This window comes from Heterodontus francisci, chromosome 30 (genome assembly GCF_036365525.1).
Source record: "Heterodontus francisci isolate sHetFra1 chromosome 30, sHetFra1.hap1, whole genome shotgun sequence".
In the NCBI taxonomy this organism is placed as follows: Eukaryota; Metazoa; Chordata; class Chondrichthyes; order Heterodontiformes; family Heterodontidae; genus Heterodontus; species Heterodontus francisci.
In genome coordinates this window covers 15,017,506-15,037,808 of record NC_090400.1, presented here as the reverse complement: position 1 = coordinate 15,037,808, position 20,303 = coordinate 15,017,506, and the positions used below count along the sequence as shown (strand labels likewise).

The window sequence follows — 20,303 nt, the reverse complement described above, 5'->3', positions numbered from 1 at the left end:
ACTCTAGGTTGAGTCTGGGCTATTGAGAGGTTCTGCATGTGAGGCACTCCCAAATCTCGCTCTAATTCAGGACTGGCAGCCAGACACTCCACAGACCCCATCACTCATTGGGTTCAAGCCCTCCCCTCCCCTACAGGTCGACCATCTACCACTGAATTTTCCTGGGTCTCTTCCCCCTCCCATAAACCCGGACTGATGAATCTGGAGTGCTCGCACCTTCTGAAGCTCAGTCTATTGCAGGGATCTGTAGCCTCGTCTTGACTCCTCACTTTCCGCCCTTCTTCCCACATACTGCCAACTTCAGGATACATCTTCCCCTCCCTGTGCCTTGGTTTAATGCTTTGTCAGAAAGGTGGCACTCTTTCTGCTTTGAAATGTCAACCGGGACCATACGTTCATCTGTAGTGGGGCTCCAATTAGTGAAGTATGATACCAACTGAACCAAACCAATAAGATTAATACTTGTTGCACTTTCATATACGAAACTCAAGTGGATCCTGTGGGCTTTGCTTGGTTTCCCAAATGCTGACCCCCACCCCCATGGAATTAGTCTCTCACAATCATAGTATCTTCCTCAGTTCAGTAATCAACCCTGTCTTGATCCACCATCTTACACACTACTGAACACTGGCAGATTAAACATTTTGGATCGGAATTTCCCAGAGATTTTCCCTGCACTTCTGGTGAATTTACAGCGGGGCAGCATGATCATCTCGGAAAGTGATTGCTCAATAAGGTTATTGTAGATTGTCAAACAAGACAGGCCCTAGTATTCGCACTTAATATATAAAATCAGGTTCACCATCTGGTGAAAGGGTATTTCAACACCTGCTCATGGGACATTTCAACACCTGCTCATATATAAAATGTGAAATGTGTGGAGCAGGCCAGACCATGACAGACAATAGCGATCAGAGCTTGCTATCCTTTCCACTTAGTAATGCTTTTACAATTATTTAATGCAATAATCATGGATCAATTCAGCTGTTTCCATAGCACTGTTGGTAGGCTACAATATGCAAATAGATGTTCAACGAATGTGAAAACAGCATACTGTTGCAACAGAAACAGGGGAAATAAAATGCTTCGTATGTTCAACATACTGTAGGCATAAATGTCACAAGATGCATACAGAATCAGATACTACATCTTAGAAGCAGACCATTCAGCCCAAGAGGTCACGTGTCACTTGTAATAGTATCTGGGTGCATTTTTCAGGTGGAACACAAAGGCCATTACACCAGAGAAGCTCATCTCCTTTTGATCAAATAAATAACCTCCTATCAAAGTACAACAAAGAATGCAGAGAGAGAGTCTCTCCTGTTGAGTTTGGCTTCAATGCATCTGGTGTTTGAGTGTTCAATGTCTACAGGCATTTACAATTCGGAGCAGCTAACTTTTGGAAAAGAACCCAGGGGCTCTACTGGAGAAAATCACTTCTGACGTTTGGTGAAAATCCAAGTGTTTAAATTTACCAAGTTGTTGGCAGAAGCAGACGATTGGCAAAATCAACTGGCTTTGTTTCCCACCTGGCCTGTTCCATAGCAGTTTTAGTCACTTCAAACTGTTTTAACTGGAGCATGACCAACTTCTGTGTTCCACAACGAAGTATTGGGTATTGCTTCTAAACTAATACTTGGTAGAGAATGTTTTATATGCACAGCAAGCCAGCTTTGGAAATGCCTTTAACCCATTTATATAAAAAACTTGTATTAAGTGTAAGTAAAAGGTTTACAATACTGCTTAGAAATCTTCAAACAAGTTGGGAACAGATCCCAATTAAATTATTCTCAAAAGTGACTCGTGCGGAGGAGAGAATATTTTTAATCAGACTTTAATCCAATTTACTAATCCGGTATGATGTGATTGGAGATGGGCATCAGAGGACAGAGGCGAAATTTAGAATACTTCACTAAGCGTGCAAAACTTAGGCTCGTTTCCCTCCAATTCTTGTGATGGGAGGTCGAATATTCTTTGAGCTATCCTTTCACTTGCTGTGGGCATCTGGAGCTCTGCTAGTTCGGAAATTATAAAATGTCAAACTATCCATGACAGGAGGAATGTGTAACAGCCTTTTAAAGTGTCATTCTGGTGCCGATGGTTTTGAGATTTTTCAAAGTAAGGGAACTGGTGAGCAATTTTCTCTCAAATGTAAAGTATTTGAAAGGCGTCGGGGAAGAGGAGCTTTAGATTAGAAGCACTCCCTGAAAAGAACAATTTATCTTGAAAGAAGAGCACTGTGAGGAGTAAGAGGTGTTACACAAAGGAAGGAGTATGGATCAACCTGCATGTAGCTCTTTGGCAACCTTCCCAACAACTGATCCAATTCAGTGATTTCACAAACAGTTGACAATGTTCTTTTCAGAAAGATGAAAGCAGACTTAAGGAGCCTGCCGGACTGATCATAGAGTTCAAATCATTTCAGAGCATGACGGGCCCACCTTTTTATTTTCAGCTTTTTTTTCTATTATTTTTTGTTTATTTTATGTCATTTTGTTTCATCGTTCATTTTTTTACCATGTGCCTACCCACTGCTTTTTTTTTTGTCATGTTTGTGCTATTGCCAGGTTGTTCTATTTTTCTGTCAAGTAACACCCTCTCTGCACTAATGCTTTGTCTTTCAGCACACCATTAACATACTGTTTGCCTTTTCTCCATGACCTTCTGGTCAGTTATTCTCTGTGACCCTCTGTCCTATCAACACCTTCTCTTTGGTTATGTCTTGCCCCACCCCCGCTTTATTTGCTTAAAACCTATTACATTTCTAGCCTCTGCCAGCTCTGATGAAGTGTCACTTGACCTGAAACATTAACTCTGCTTTTCTCTCCACAGATGCTGCCAGACCTGCTGAGTATTTCCAGCATTTCTTGCTTTTATTTCAGATTTCCAGCATCTGCAGTATTTTGCTTTTATTTTACTTAAGGATCCTTATCTGATTGTGGCAATGGTTCTGTTGCAAACTCAGCAAGTATCGAGATGAGCTGATAGTAAATTGCTGTCCTAAGTAAGTTAATCAGCATCGCTGAGTGGAATAGATTTGGGTACATACAGGAAGACAGCTAATTTTCTTTAATATATATACTAAAATTAGGGCAATTGTGAAACTAGACTAAAGAAAGTCAATGATTTTTGCAACACAAAACAATAATTGTAAGAACATGGCAAAATTCACTTACGGTTTCTGAATTTCGTAAGCTTTCAGACGTCCCATCTCTCCAGTGTAGACTTTATTCATGTTCATGTCGTTATGCACCACCAGCTCATACTGACGAATACTGCAAGGCAGTAAGTACAATGTTGCTTTTAAACTGGACCTACACATCATGAACAGCTTATATACTTTGCAGGCGCTGATAAACTAGTCTTGGTTATCAAATTATTAAAAGAGCTACTCCAAGCTTCAACAGTGGAAATTATAGTCAGTGACAATTTCACTAACAATCCCATGACCACAAAAGCAGATGACCTGGGACTTTTTTTTGTTGCAGTTTACACTACTGCCACCAGTCACAACAGCAGTTTGCAGAAGACAGCACCCTAGCATAGTAGGTACCAATGCACCCTAGCATAGTTTAAAAACTATGGGTTAGAGTGACTCTGCACATACTGCTGATCAAAACTAACAACGATCATTAAAGGATATCAGTCTGATAGACAAATATTCGACTGAAGTAAACCGACCATCCAGGGTCACATGAATTGCTTTAATGCAAGAGTAAGACTCTTAGCCTGTGCTGACTGGGATCAGCAGTTCTATCCTCGAAACATATGAGCAGGATTAGGCCATTCAGCCCATCGAGCCGGCGCCACCATTCAATACGATCATGGCTGATCATCCACTTCAATGCCTTTTTCCCACACTATCCCCATATCCCTTCATGTCATTGGTATTTAGAAATCTGTCAATCTCTGCTTTAAACATACTCAATGATTGAGCTTCCACAGCCCTCTGGGATACAGAATTCCAAAGATTCACAACCCTTTGAGTAAAGACATTTCTCCTCATCTCTGTCCTAAGTGGCTTCCCCTTATGTTGAAATCGTGTCCCCTGGTTCTAGACTCCCCAACCAGGGGAAACATCTTATCTGCATCTACCCTGTCTATCCCTTTAAGTATTTTGTAGGTTTCAATGAGATCACCTCTCATTTCTTCAAATTTCTAGAGAATACAGGCCCAATTTCCCCAATCTCTCTTCATAGGACAGTCTGCCATCCCGGGAACAAGTCTGTTGAACCTTCACTGCACGCCCTCGATGGCAATAATATCCTTCCTAAGGGGACCAAAACTGCACACAGTCTTTCAGGTGTGGTCTTACCAAGGTTCCATACAATTGAAGCAAGACTTCACTACTCCTGTACTCAAATCCTCTTGCGATGAAGGCTAACATACCATTAGCCTTCCTAATTGTTTGCTGCACCTGCATGTTAGCTTTCAGTGACTTGTTGACAAGGACACCCAAGTCCCTTTGTACACCTAGACTTTCTAATCTCTTACCATTTAAGAAATATTCTGTACATCTATTCTTCCTACCAAAATAGATGACCTCACATTTTTTCCACATTATATTCCATGTGCCACGTTCTTGCCCACTCACAAAGTCTGTCCAAATCCCCTTGAAGCTGCTTTGCATCTTCCTCAACACATATTCCCACCTAGTTTGTGTCATCTGCGAACTTAGAAATATTACATTTGGCCCCCCACATCCAAATCATTGATATATATTGTGCACAACTGAGGACCAAGTACTGATCCTTGCGGTATCTCACTAGTCACAGCCTGCCAACGTGAGAACGACCCGTTTATTCCTACTCTCTGTTTTCTGCCTGTTAACCAATTCTTAATCCATATCAGTATCCCATGTGCTTTAATTTTGCTAACCAACCTCCTGTGGGGGAAGTTTATTAAAAGCCTTTTAAAAATCCAAATATACTACATTCACCGATCCCCCTTTATCAATTCTGCTTGTAACATCCTTGAAAAACTCCAACAGGTTCATCAAACATGATTTCCCATATTCTGTTCTCCAATGTCCAGCTGTTTTCTGAGTGATTGATAAATTGAAAAATTTAACCAGGCTAATTAAAATTACCTTTGCTATTCTTAAAAGGTACGCTCACCTGGAATCGTCACCGGTGGCTTCCACTCCAAAGTACTGACACACTGCCGGCCAGAACTGCTCCCGCCACATGATGAAATCCTCCTCCAGGCTAACAGGTATAAGAAGAATCTCAGAATCAGTTATACTGCTAATCCATGTCAGTGTTCAGAGGTTATGATTTCATGATTACATTAAATGAAATGACAAGCTGTGTTCTGAACAAGTGCCACTCTACTTATTTGGTCAGGTATCTAGCAGTGGAGGGACACTGTTCAATTCAGTCCCAGCCTGAGCACGATGCCACAGAAACAGAACTAGTTGCCACTGAGGAACTGCATTCTTCCTACTGACAGGTCAACACCTGGCTTGTACTCTGGTTTGTGGACAGAGATGCATCCTTCACAAAGGAGAGGGCAAAAAAATGTGTTTTTTGAAAAAAACTGAAAGTGATCAACCTATGTGCTCTTGGTTAAAGAAATAAAATCTTTAAGTGAATGATTTTAGCCCCCTCAACATTCATGCAACAATGATAAAAGAAAACCTTGACCATGCAATCCAGAAGCTGCTGCATTTTTATAAATCTGTATTTGCAGTGATCCATGAACTACAAAATTAACAATTCCCCAATTCAAGTAACCTGTGTGCTGGATTAACTGCAGTCAAGCACTATGCTGCCAGTTTCTTTGAAGTGATGGAATATTAAATGCAGAGCCCAGCTTCCAAAGGGTAATGCAGCAAAAAAAATTACTCAATGAATTGGTAAAATTGAAAATCCTGAAACAATGAAATCTTTACTACCTCAAAAGAAACAGGGAAAAGTCCTTAACTACACAGTGATAACAATAACCTTGCTTTCTGACTGCTGCACAGATTTTGTTATGTGGAATTAAATAACTACATTACAACAGTATTAAAATTAAGGAAAATGTTTAGTTGGATGTAAAGTTCTTTGGCATGTTCTGAGTCATGAAAGGCACTGTATAAATGCAAGTATCCATTACAGAGCTTGTTCCTCACTATAAATGCACTGGATACAGCAAAAGCTATGGGCCCTACCAACATCCTGGCGGTAGTACTGAAGACTTGTGCTCTAGACCTAGCTGTGCCCCTAGCCAAGCTGTTCCAGTACAGCTACAACACTGGCATCTACCTGACAATGTAGAAGATTGCCCAGGTATATCCCTGTCCACAAAAAGCAGGACAAATCCAATTCAGTTAATTACTGCCCTATCAGTACACTCTCAATCAGCAGCAAAGCAATGGAAGGTATCTTTAGTAGTGCTATCAAGCTGCACTTATTCAGCAATAGCCTGCTCACTGATGCTCCGTTTGGGTGCTGCCAGGACCACCTGGCTCCAGACCTCATTTCTGCCTTTGTCCAAACATAGGTAAAAAAGCTGAGTTCCAGAGGTGGAGAGAGAGTGACAGCAAGGCAGCATTTGACCGAATGTGACATCAAGGAGCCCTAGTAAAATTGAAGTCAATAGGAATAACGGGGGAAAATTCTCCACTGATTCGAGTCATATCTAGCACAAAGGAAGATGGTGGTAGCTGTTGGAGACCAATCATTTCAGCCCCAGGACTTCGCTGCAGGATTTCCTCAGGGTAGTCTCCTAGGCCCATCCATCATCAGCAGCTTCAACAATGGCCTTCCGTGCATCATAAAGTCAGAGGTAGGATGTTCGCTGATGATTGCAGTGTTCTGTACCATTTGCAACTCCTCAGATACTGAAGCAGTTCATGTCCACGTGCAAGACCTGAAGAACATTCAGGCTTGGGCTGATAAGTGGCAAGTAACATTTGCAGCACAGGGAATGACCATCTCCAAGAGAGAATCTAACCATCTTTTCTTGACATTCAACAGCATTACAATCGCTGAACCCCCCACTATCAACATCCTGGGTGCCACCATTAACAAGAAACTGAACTGGACCAGCCATATAAATACTGTGGCTACTCGAGCAGGTCAGAGGCTGGGAATTCTGTGGCGAGTAGCACACCTCTTCACTCCCCAAAGCCTGCCCATCTACAAGGTACAAGTCAGGAGTGCGATGGAATACTCTCAACTTGCCTGATTGACTGCTACTCCAAGAAGCTCAACACTATTCAGGACAACGCAGCCCGCTTGATCAGACATCCCATCCACCACCTTATATATTCACTGCCTCCACCACCGGCGCACAGTGGCAGCAGTGTGTACCAATCACAAGCTGCAGTGTAGCAACTTACCAATGCTCCTTTTTGACAGCACCTTCCAAACCAGTGACCTCCACACCCTGGAGGAACAAGGGAAGCAGACCACAGATGCATGCGAATGCCACCACATGCAAGTTCCCCTCCATTTCACACACCATCCTGACTTGCAACTATATCACTGTTCCTTCAATATGGCTGTGTCAAAATCCTGGAACTCCCTCCCAGACAGTACTGTAGCTGTACCTATACCACATGAATTGCAGCAGTTCAGGAAGGCAGCTCACCACAACCTTTTCAAGGGGAATTAGGGATGGGCAATAAATGCTGGCCTAGCCAGCGATGCCCAGATCCTATGAACGAGAAAAAGAAAACGCCAATTTCAGCATTCAGAAATAAACAGCGAAACTACAGCCAGTCCTTGTTCTTATCTACTTACTTCCCTCTTAATTTAAGTTTCTAGCCAAAATCAATGAGGTTACCTTCACAAATACAATAACTTATACTTGATAAGAGAAAACATTAAAAGGAGAAACACCCCTGAACTACTAACGACAACTTATATTTATAGTACCTTTAATGTAATAAAATATTCCAAGGTGCTTCACAAGAGCACCATAAAATAAAATTTGACACCAAGGAGATATTAAGATAGCCAAAAACTCAGAGGTAGATTTTAAGGGGCGCCTTAAAGGTGGAAAGAGAGGTAGAAAGGCAGAGGGGTATAAGGACAGAGCTCTAGAACTTGGAGCTTAGTCAGCTGAAGGCAGAGCCGCCAATGGTGGAGCAATTAAAATCTAGATGCTCAAGAGGACAGCATTAGAGGAGCAGATACCTCAGAGGATTGTGAGGCCGAAGGAGATTAAAGAGACAGGGAGGGGAGAGGCCATGGAAGAGAACAAGGATGAATTTTAAAATTGAGGCATTGCTTAACCAGGAGCCAATATAGGACACCAAGCACAGGGGGGGGGGACAGATGGACAGAACTTGGGGTCATTTAGCACACAGGCAGCCTTTTGGATGATATCAAGTTTATTTAGGGTGGGGGGGTGCAGGATGACAGAGGCTGGCCAGGAGTGTCATGGAATAGTCAAGTCTGGAGGTAACAAAGGCATGGATGGGGGTTTCAGTAGCTAAAGAGTTGAGACAGAGGCAGAGATTGGCAATGTTACGGAGGTGAAATAGCTGGTCCTGGTGATGGCATGGATGTGTGATCAGAAGCTCATCTTGGGGTCAAATTCTGACACCATGGTTACGAACAGTCTAGTTCAGCCTTAGACAGTTGCCAGGAAAGGTATGTATTCAGTGGCCAGGGAGCAGAGTTTGTGGAGGGGACCAAAGACAATGGCTTCCGTCTTCCTAATATTTAAATTGGAGGAAAACTTCTGCTTATCCAGTACTGGATGCTGGACAAGCAGTCTGACAATTTAGAGACAGTGCAGGGGTCGAGAGAGCTGGATGTCGTAAGTATACATGTGGAAACAGATGTGTTTCCAATGATGTCACCGAGGGGCAGCACATAGATGAGAAATAGGAGAGGACCGAGGAGAGATCCCCAGGGGACACCAGAGTTAACAGTATGAAAGCTGAACAGTAGCCACTGCAGGTGATTCGCTGGCTACAACTTGATGGATAAAAATAGAACAGTGCAGTTTCACCTGGCTGGATGACAGTGGAAAGGCATTGGAGGAGGATATTGTGATCAATTGTGTCAAGCCTACAGACAGGTCGAGAAAAAAAATGATTTGAAAGATTTGCATTTATACAGTGCCTTTCGCGACCTCAGGACGTCCTAAAGTGGTTTATAGAGTCACAGAGCCAATTAGGTCCTTTTGAATTGTAATCACTGTTGTAATGTAGCAAACAACAGTCAATTTGTGCACAGCAAGGTCCCACAAACGGCAAGGTCAGATGGAGCCCCAGTTTAATGTCTCATCTCAAAGACAGAACCTCCCACAGTACAGCACTCCTTCAGTACCGCACTCAAATGTCAGCCCAGAGGAGATAGCTTACCATCGTCACGTCACATAGGATGTCATTTGTGACTTTAATAGGAGTAGTTTTGGTACAGAGGCAGGGGCGGAAACCTGACTGAAGGGATTCAAACATGGAGTTCCAGGAAAGATGGGCATGGATTTGGGAAGCGACAACACGTTCAAGGACTTTGAAGGGGAAAGGGAGGCTGGAGATGGGTGGTTGTTTGGTAGCTTCAGCCTTGCAAACTAACAGTCTTGTGCTATCTGAAAGGTGGACTTCACATACACAATAGATGCCCAGTACCTTAATCAGCACGACAAACCTTACCATTTATAACAAAACAGCCATTACCATTTTGAGACAATGCAACAAACAAAAGGACACTATATTTGTACTCCTACTATAATCACACTTGATCTTGTCTTTAAAAGAACGTGAACAAAACTGCATATTTTCAGCAGGCCTCTGGAGCTCTTTCCAACTGCTGGTTAAAGATCAGTACAGGCACAGTTGGCATTAGAAAGGGAATTTTTATTACCTTGTCATTATCAAGGACTATGGCTTTTCTTGTTTGAGACTTTCTGGATGTCTTGGAAAGGGCAAGAGTTGACCCGCTATGGTCAGATTTAGTCAGAAATGGAATCAGTCACGTGCCAGGTGAAGTGTTTATTTTTCTGAAGTACATTCATATATTATGAAATAAAATAGGGTGCGATAGGGAGGAAGAAGCATGTCTAGCAAATTATTTTTTTGCATGTCTACAGAAGTTAAACCACTACAGAAGAATACCACCCCCAAGTTAACGTGCAACCATCAATACTCGAGCTCCAACTGTTCAAAAGAACACCTAGTCACCCCTTTTCATCAATGCCTCAGCTTCCTTGCCATTCCTGAGATTGAAACATGGCTCTTCAGATTTCAGCACTTAATCTCTGCCCACAGCATTTGCTACTGGTTCTCTGAAAGCTACGAACCAAGATGTAACTGTGAAAGCCTTACAGTGTCAGCACCTTGGCCTCAGAAATGGTAGTTCAGTTACTGTGTGCCTTACATTTTAAATTATAAGACTTGCCTTAAAAGAAAACGGACAGACTTTTGTTCTACATTTGCAGTAGCATTCAAAAACTTCTAATCTGGAGCAACACTTTAGTAAGTGACCTCAATTGCAACAGATGCAATATAAAAAACCCTTTAATCTTTGTATCACAGCTAGGAAACCCTGAAGGCTAGAACATTTTCTACTAGTACCATATTTATCAAAACTTGACACATAAAAGCACTCACTTGCCATCGTCATCGCCCAGACCAAGCTCGAAGATCCTTTCTGCTCCCAGTTGCTCCAGTCTCTTGTTTACATACTTTCCCATTGCATTGAAGTGTTCATAAGTTTTATTTCCAAGCCCAAAGACCTAGAAGAAATCAAATTCTAAATTCTTTTGTCAGATCTTAGACATCCTTTTTTGCTTTTTGGGGGGTGGGGGGGGGGGGGGGTGAAGAGTTGATACATTTTGAAACAATGCTTATGAGGGTTGAACTCCGCAAACAGATTTTTTTATGGTTACTAACCAACGTATCCAATATCTTTCTGTAACCCTGGGTGACCAGTTACTAAGGGAAATATATATAGTTTGACAATTCAGACCACAGATGTTGGTTGGGTAATCGGGTTTAATTCACAATCACTGAGTAAAGTTCAATTTTCTTACCCCTCCCTTTCTCTCCCCCAGTCCCCCAATTTCAGAAGATTAATTAATCCAAAGCAATCAATCATCTATCAGTGACCACCCTCTTATCAATCTGTCAGTAGGAAGTGTTGCTTGAAGAACTCCCCAGATGCTTTCACTTTTCTATAGATAACCTAGCTGAAAGCAGGGAAAACCAAAGTGTGATCAGCAGCCATGACCGGGGCCTCGATATTAACTCCCATCTCGCTTGTTATGGGGTTAAGAATGTTTAACAAGCAATACATAACTAACCTGCTGCACAAACATCCTGTCTCTAACTTCATTAACATATTTAAATCAGGCTTCCACAGTGCAATTGGAAGCCCAATTTAAATTTAACAGTTGCTGGCCACGTTTCTCAGGGCTCAGGAAAGCCGGCAGTTAAAGGGAGACGGAGCTGCCCAGTTAAATGTCTTTTATAACACTCTTTGTGCAGTAGGAGTACTACCACCCCGGCCCCTCCTGAAGTCTTCAGCCTGTCAATTGCGGCATCTCTCTCACCCCCATCAGGATTGGCAGCCTCCCAGCCCTATCACTGCCATCTCTTCCCACCCTGCCTCAAGCACTCGTTCCCTCCCTCGTGTATCAGGGACAGTTCTAAGGGTCCCTGGCAGCAACTCCCTGTCACTGGTTTTCCTACCTAGGTCAGCGACTGGGGAGGAAACAATAAAAAGTTTTTTTTAATGAGGTTCTGCTGGACAGGAGCTTCACGTCCTCAGGCTTGCTCAATTTTTCCCCACACTACCCTGCACCCTCCCCACCTCTTTGTAAATATTAGGGCCTGGGGCTATACTGCAGCTATCTTCATCTTGGGAAGCCTCAGACTTCGGAAGAAAATAGAAACTGATAGAAGGAAAAAGAGCGAGGTCCACCTTGTTCATCTATCATCCTGATAGCCATGTGGTACCAATCATGACCAGTGGCAAGAGTTGCTGACTAATCATCACAATGAATCTCTACAACAGATCCACACATGATGCGAATAAAGCCCCAGCGAAGGAGAGCTTTGGGAACCAGAGCTCCTAAGTCAGCTGTTCCTCCCAAGCATGTCACACTTACCACATGTCAAGCCTGAAATTATGATTGTATTCAATGCTGCTTTTATGAAGCCCATTTCTTAGAAATTTACACACTAGAAAAATGCCAAAAAACTAAAGCATCACTATGCATACTTCAAGCTGATTTGTAATGCATTATTTTACAAGTTAATTTCTACCTGCAATAAACATTTTAAATATTGTGTGTGAAAATGTAGTTTTATTAGTAGGAAAGAAACATAGCAATATCAAGTCTCATTTCAAAATAAATCACACCCTGGTGTGAACATTCCATGTAATATGACATCTTACTCAATACTATTTAAACACATCACACATTATACAAAATCCCCAGTCTCCTGAAGGTTCCTGTGACATTATCTCCATAATTGATTCGATTACACTAGGCTTTTAAAGCCGTAAACCCCTGTCCAGCTTACATAATACTTACTGCATATTTCACACCAGACAGATCTACATCAGTCTCTTGCATCCAGTCATAGAAGTCCTGTGCGTTGTCAGTGGGGTCGCCTTCTCCATATGTAGCCATGCAAAATATTGCCAGTGAGTTTTCTAGTTCTGTAAGTCGACTTAATTCGGACTGAAAGGAATACAAAATTGCAACTAACTCAGTCAACTGCAAAATACAGTAATTGGAATTGTACCTCATCACATCCTCAGGCCATCCCAAAATGTTTAACAACCAATGAATTATTTTCAAAGTGTAGTCACTGTTGTTATGCAGTTAAACATTGAAGCTAATTTACATAGAGTAAGGTCCCAAATGCAGTAAATAAATGACCAGATAGCTGTTTTTGGTGGAACCGGTTGCTGACAAAATGCTGGTGAGGACACCAGGTTAATTCTCTTTTCATTGTGCCATGGGATCTTTTATGTTCACCTGAGCATGCAGATAGGGTCATGGTCCTGGTCAATATTTATCCTTCAACCATCCTCACTAAAACAGATTATCCTGCTATCATCACATTGCAGTTTGTGGATTCTTGCTGCACAAAAATTGGTTGTAGTGTTTCTTACAACAGTGGCTTCACTTAAGTACTTCATTAGTTTTGGGACGTCCTGAAGTCACAAAAGGCTTTATATTATAGCAAGTTCTTTCTTTTTTCGAAAGACAGCACCACTGACAACAGAACACACCCTTAGGACTGCACTATGAAGTCCTTTGAGTCCTGGAGTGGGATCTGACTCTGGAGGAGAGAATGCTCTGAATGAAGCTAGATGACACTTAATGGTGAAACAATCTAAACAGGAGGAGAACAAAAATATAGTATGTATTTCAGTATCAAAAATATAATATTTAAACAGCTACATCTCAATACAGGATATTGTACTTACAACAATATCGAAATGTAGACTGGAAAAACAAGAGATAGGTTAAGATGTAGACTAAGGTGAAGAATTCCTAACAGTAAGGCCTGAGAAAAGGAAAAGTTTATATCTGTTCAGCCTAGTTTGATCTTTTAATATAATAAAAAATTATAAACCTACATTTCAATAAACTGTACCACTGGGAATTCATACCTATCGTTCAGATATGTAGCCAACATACCCATACATTTCCCTATTTGTGTATTCTTACATTGTGTATAACTGTATTGTGCAAATACTGCGGTGTCTTTACCCACTGAGTCTTCTCTGGGAAACTTGAGTGAAGTGTTCCTGGATTGTGTTTACTACAGTTTGTTGCACTGTAAACCTAGCAGCTTTTCCAATTAGACTAACTCACTTCCCTCAAGTGGCTTGAAGCTGGCCTCTGAAAATATTGCAGCACAGACAGAAAACAAGAGGCAACAAAGTAAAATATTCACTGCACATAATCATAGTGAATGCACTAGGTGCTTTCTATGGAAAAGGTATTATCATACATGCTAACTACACTGAATTGGAACCAAGTAAAAAAAAGAAAAAACTGGAGGCTGGAACTGCCTTCTGTGTTCCAGGTCGGGGTGGTAGTGCTGGGGAATTGGATAGTTTTACACTGTCATTATCAAATGTTCCCAGGTCAGGCACAGCAGGTGTGAAGTCAAATCCATTCTACTTTCCCCAACAGCCCAATCTCATGAGTACTTTCACAAGAGTTCACCTCCTGCTCCCTCAATCCCACTTCCAGTAAACTCCTGAATACGCAACTTCCATTCAATGTCCCTATGCTAGCTGACAGTATATAAAATTTCTTCTCTTCAGGCATTGTTCGCCTCCCTGTCACCTATTCCTCAAAGCTGGAGTAATTTGCTCCAGTTAAACATTGAGAATTGTAGAATAGTTACAGCACAGGAGGCCATTCAGCCCATTATGTCCATCCTGGTCTTCGCAAGAGCAACTCAGCTAGTCACACTCCCATGCTTTTTTCCTGTAGCCCTGCAAATTTTTTTCAGATAATTATCCAATTCCCTTTTGAAAGCCACAATTGAATCTGCCTCCACCACAGTCATGTAGCGGATTCCAGATCCTAATCACTTGCAGCATGAAAAAGATTTTCATGTCGCCTTTGGTTCTTTCGCTATTCACCTTAAGTTGGTGTCCTCTGGTTCTTAACCCTTCCGCCAATGGCAACAGTTTCCCCCTCGTGATTTTGCGCACTTCTCTCAAATCTCCTTTCAAACTTCTTTTCTCCAAGGAAAACAGTCCCTGATTCTCCAATCTATAACTGAAGACCCCCCTCCCTGGGCCATTCTCTCAAATTATTTCTTCACCCTCTCTAATGTCTTCACATCCATCCTAAAGTTTGGTGTCCAGAATTGGACACAATAATCCAGTTGAGGCCAAAACAGTGTTTTATAAAGGCTTCTCTTAACTTCCTTGCTTTTGCACTCTATGCCTCCTGTTTAGCCTGTATGCCTTATTAACTACTTTCTCAACCAGCCCAGCCACCTTCAATGATTTGTGCACATATAGATCCTTCTGCTCCAACACCCCTTTTAGAATTGTACTCTATTTTGTATTGCCTCTCCTCGTTCTTCCTACTAAAATGCATCACTTCACACTTCTCTCCATAAAATTTCATCTGCCACTTTTCCACCCGTTCCAATAGTCTAAGTCCTCTTGAAGTCCATCACTATCCTCGTCACAGTCCACAAAACTTCCAAATTATGCTTCATCTGCAAATTTTGAAATTGTGCCCGGCACACCCAGGTCTAGGTCATTAATATAGATCAAGAAAAGCAGCAGTTCTAATACCGACCCCTCAGGAACCCCACTATATCCCAAAGCCATCATCTTTGACCATTCCCACCGCCCCCCCCACAATAAACCATCCCACTGACCCTACTATTTCTCATTGACCACTGTTTCAGGCTGAATGAGACTGTTTGTAACCTTGCAGCTCAATTTGACTCCAAGCTGAACCTCTGACCTAATTCCCTCCTCATCACGAACGTCCTCTAGAGTTAGAGCAACAGTGGGCTCAGTATTACAGGCCCCTTGACGTCGGAGGTCATGGCGTGGGGTCAGGTGCTTTTTGGATTTTGGCAGGGGGAGAGCGTAGGGAATTAAACCTATGGTTGTTTGGGGGGGGGGGGGGGGGGGAAAGAGAAGAGGGACAAGATCAATTAATTTAATTTTTCAAAACAATTTTCCTTTAAATATTTACATTGCATTGTAGGGATCAAAGTCCTCTAAAAATGGCATCAGCGCCTGTGCAAAGGAGGCTGATGCCACTGCCGGGGACAGACCGCCCACCCTCTCCACGTCATTGGGGTGGGTCAGTCCACCCTGGCCATTTAAGTGAGCCGCCACGTTTAATATCACACATGCGGGCCGCCATTGTTTATGTTCGCTGACGATTACGGTGGCAGCACCATAAATTTCAGTCCAGTGTGTTTGGGATTGGAGGGTTACAGTGCTGGAGGAGGTTAGAGATGAGCAGGGAAAAGCAATTAAGGACTTGGATAGATCATCAGATACTGGAGGCAGTGGGGGACTGGGAGCAAATGTAGGCCAGCAAGAACAGTTGATGCAGGATAGAAGAGCGTCTGAATAATTGAGGTTAGAAGTGACAAAAGCAGGGATGCAGCTTTCTGCAGCAGATGGGCTGAGCTGGGGTCAATGTGCATCACCCTCCTATTTCCCTACCACTGGCTACCATGTCTGTAAGCCATTTAAGCCCCACTCTCTGAAATTCCCTCAAGGCACTTCAATTCTACACCTCCCTCTCTTTATCCGTGACCCTCCTTACAAACCACCGCTGACCAAACTTTTGTACACCACTCCTAATATTTCCTTCATTAGCCTGCCAGCTATCTTTTCCCCTTACACTTTTAGGAAGCACCTTAGGACACTTTTCTACAGTGAAGGGTGCTATACACATGCAAGATATTGTTGTACCAAAGTTCTACTGTAGTCTGGTACCTGTGCTTTGTTCTTCCCTCTTGGGTCGGTCAGGGAAGAAGGGGAGTGTTCCTACCATTACCTTCATCTAACCTGATAATGCTGCTTCAGCTGTCAACCACACGAAATGTAGCTGATTCCAAGACAAAACTACAGTACTGCCTCCACTTCACACTGTAGGGAGATTACCAGGACTCTGATTATTACAAAAATTGTTATGCATAATTTAAAAAGTTAACAGAATAACTTAACAACTTTCCCTCTCCATTTTCAATTATAAGGTTAAATATACCCACAAATGTTGGGAAGAGTTTTCTTCAGTAATTCATTTTTTTTTAAACATGGCCACATAGGGAGGATCAATGTGTGGCTTGAAGTATGATGCAGGAGGGAGGGTTTCAGATTTTTGGGACACTGGAACCAGTTTTGGGGCTGGAGGCACCTATTCAAATGGAACGGGTTGTACCTCAACAAGACTGGGACGAATGACCTCACAGGGAGGTTCACTAGTGCGGTTGGGGAGGGTTTAAACTAAATTGGCAGGGGGGGGTGAGTACCAGCATGTAGAATTAGAAAAGAGGAATAAGGTGCACAAAATGAGCATGTTGGATAGTACTAGAGAAAGGAGTAGTACCATATTAGATAGCAGCAGACTAAGCAAGACTTCGAGGAATATAAAGACAGTTTTACAACACATGTATGTAAGTGCACAAAGTGTGGTGAATAAGGTTTATGAGGAAAAGCACGAATGATGTAGTGGCAATAACAAAAATGTGGCTTAAAAACGGAGAGTACTGGTTTTTTAATACTCAATGATACAAAATGTTCAGAAAAGATAGGGAAGGAAAAAAGGGAGGTGGGGTGACAGTACTGATTGGGGAAGATACTGTGGTGTTCAAAAGAGTGGAGGGCCTTAATGGGGCAAGGGCAAAATCCATTTGGGCGGCACAGTGGCGCAGTGGTTAGCACCGCAGCCTCACAGCTCCAGCGACCCGGGTTCAATTCTGGGTACTGCCTGTGTGGAGTTTGCAAGTTCTCCCTGTGTCTGCGTGGGTTTTCTCCGGGTGCTCCGGTTTCCTCCCACAGCCAAAAGACTTGCAGGGTAGTAGGTAAATTGGCCATTATAAATTGCCCCTAGTATAGGTAGATGGTAGGGAAATATAGGGACAGGTGGGGATGTGGTAGGAATAAGGGATTAGTGTAGAATTATTATAAATGGGTGGCTGATGGTTGGCACAGACTCGGTGGGCCGAAGGGCCTGTTTCAGTGCTGTATCACTAAACTAAACTAAAGTTGAGAAGCATAAAGAGGATGATGCGTTTCTAGGTGTGTTCGATTGAGGAACAAATCTGCATGGAAATCACAGAGATGTGCAAGTAATTTAGAGAGGTGATATTGGGGACTTTAATTACCCAAATATCAATTGGGATAGTATAAGAGTAAAGGGACAGGAAGCGGAGAAATTTCTGAAATGTGTTCAGGAGAACTTCCTTGACCAGCATGTTCTCGGTTCAATTAGAAGGAGGCATTGCTGGATCTGGTGCTGGGGAATGAAAGTGGACTAAGTAGACCAAGTGTCTGTGGTGGAACAGTTGGGGAAGAGTGATCATGATATCATAAAGGTTTAGACTAGTAATGGAGAAGAACAGGCAATAATCTAAAGTGGAATGTCTAAATTGAAAGAGAGCCAACTTCAATGGGATGAGAAGGAATCTAGCCAGGGTAAAATGAAACCAAAGACTGATAGGAAAAACTAACAGAACAATGGGTGATCTTTAAGGAGATACTTCAGGTACTGGCTAGGTACATCCAAGAAGGTCAAAAGGTAGGAGAACCAAAGAATGACGAAGAAGATAGAGACTATGATGAAACAAAAAGAGGGTGTATGATGTATGTTAGAATTCTTCAAGCGAGAACCAGGTCAAATACATTAGCTTGAGAGGGAAAGTGAAGCAGAAAATAAGACTGGCAAAGAGAGAACATGATAATAGAATGGCAGTCAACATAAAACAGGAACCCAAAATTTGTCTGCTGGCATGTAAATAGTAAGCGGTGGGGTGGGGTCTGTAAGGGACAAAGAGGGTGATATATAATTAGATGCACAAGGCCAAGCTAGAATACTTAATACTTTGCATCAGTTTTTACTAAAGAAGAGGATGCTGATAAAACATCAATAGAAGCGGAGATGGTAGAAATAATGGAAAGTCGCCTAGTCCAGATGGCTTACATCCCAGGTTGCTATAGGAAGTAGAGGTGGAGATAGTGTAAGGGCTGCCATAATCTTCCAATCGTCCCTAGATATGGAGCAGGTGCCAGAGGATGAGAAAGTGGCAAATGTGACACCCTTATTCAAGAAAGGGTGTAAAGACAGTTCTAGTAACTATAGGTCAGTCAGTATAAACTCAGTGGTGGGTAAGGTTTTAGAAACAATAATCAGAGAAAAAAAAAAATCAACAGGTACTTAGAGGTTTGAGCTAATTAAGGATAGCCAGCACAGCTTTGTGAAAGGCAGATCATGCTTGACTAATCAAATTGAATTTTTTTGATGAAGTAACAGAAAAGGTTGATGGAAAGCACTGTTGTCTATACAGATTTTAAGAAAGTGTTTGACAAAGTACCATATAAAAGGTTGGTTAACAAAATTGAGACTCATGGAATAGGAGAGTCAGTGTCAGCTTCAATAAAAAAAAATTGGCTCAAGGACAGAAAAGTTAGTCGTGGCAAATGGATATTTTTCAGACTGGAGGATAGTGGACAGTCATGTTCCCACGAGTCAGGGCTAGGACCACTGCTTTTTTTGATATATTAATTTGCTGATACCACCAAATCTGGAGGAGTGGCAAACAGTGAGAATGATACAAATCAACTGCAACTGGACATAGATAGGCTCGCAGAATGGGCAGATGGATTTAATGAAGACAAGCGTGAGATGATGCATTTTGGCATATAGACTTAATGGCACAGTTCCAAAGACTTTGCAGGAACAGAGGGGCCTCGAGGTGCATGTGCACAGATCTGTGAAGGTGTCAGGACATATTGAGAGAGTGGTCAGCAAAGCATATGTAATCTTGGACTTCATAAATAGATGTATTGAGTATAAAAGAAGGGAAGTTATGCTGAACATTTATAAAGCACTGGTTAGGCCACATCTAGAGTATTGCGTTCAATTCTGGTCACCACACTTTAAGAAGGATGGGAGGGTGCAGAGGAGGTTTAGCAAAATAGTTCCATATATAAGGGAGTTTAGTTACAAGGTTAGGTTGGAGAAGCTGGCATTATTCTCCTTGGAGCAAAGGATATTGCAGGGAGAGTTCATAGAGGTGCACATGATTATGGCAGGTTTGGAGAAGGTAGACAAAGAAAAGCTGTTCCCATTAGCTGATGATACAAGGACTAGGCGAGTGGTAATGACCTGATACTCGCTGCCTGCGAGGGTGATGAAGGCAGAGACAATCAATGATTTCAAAAGGAAACTACATGGGCACTTGAGGGGAAATAAACTTACAGGGCTACAGGAATACAGCATGGGAATGGGACTGACTGGATTGCTTTGCGGAGAGCTGGCATGGACTCGGTGAGCCGAATATGACTGTTTAGACATCAGCAATTATTTTTTGCTGTGGTAAACATTACCATGTTAGCAGAAACAGTGTGAACACAACTTCTGACAGTCAATAAGCTTTGACCTCAAAAGGTCACCTGGCTAAGTAGTACGAGTTCCTTTTCTCATAGAAATTTTGAATCATAGAAATTTATGGCACAGAAGGCGGCCGTTTGGCCCATCGTTTCTGTGCCAGCCAAAAATGCGCTATCCAGCCTAATCCCACTGCCCAATTCTTGGCGCATAGCCTTGCATGTTACAGCACTTCAGGTGTATATCCAAGTACTTATTAAATGTTACATAAGGTTTTCTGCTTCGAGCAACCT

The 20,303-nt window shown here is 42.3% G+C and overlaps 1 protein-coding gene across 9 annotated transcripts in view; it reads right to left on the bottom strand.

Annotated features, from left to right (window-relative positions):
- LOC137346590 (NADPH--cytochrome P450 reductase-like) overlaps positions 1-20,303 on the bottom strand; it is a 105,219-nt gene that overhangs the window by 28,179 nt on the left and 56,737 nt on the right. For all 9 annotated transcript variants that reach the window (XM_068010109.1, XM_068010112.1, XM_068010114.1 and 6 more), the window contains 4 exons: positions 12,481-12,630; positions 10,553-10,677; positions 5,118-5,207; positions 3,177-3,275 (listed from right to left, as the gene is read on the bottom strand). In XM_068010109.1, coding sequence (XP_067866210.1) covers positions 3,177-3,275; positions 5,118-5,207; positions 10,553-10,677; positions 12,481-12,630 — 464 coding nt within the window. The remainder of the gene's footprint in view (positions 1-3,176; positions 3,276-5,117; positions 5,208-10,552; positions 10,678-12,480; positions 12,631-20,303) is intronic.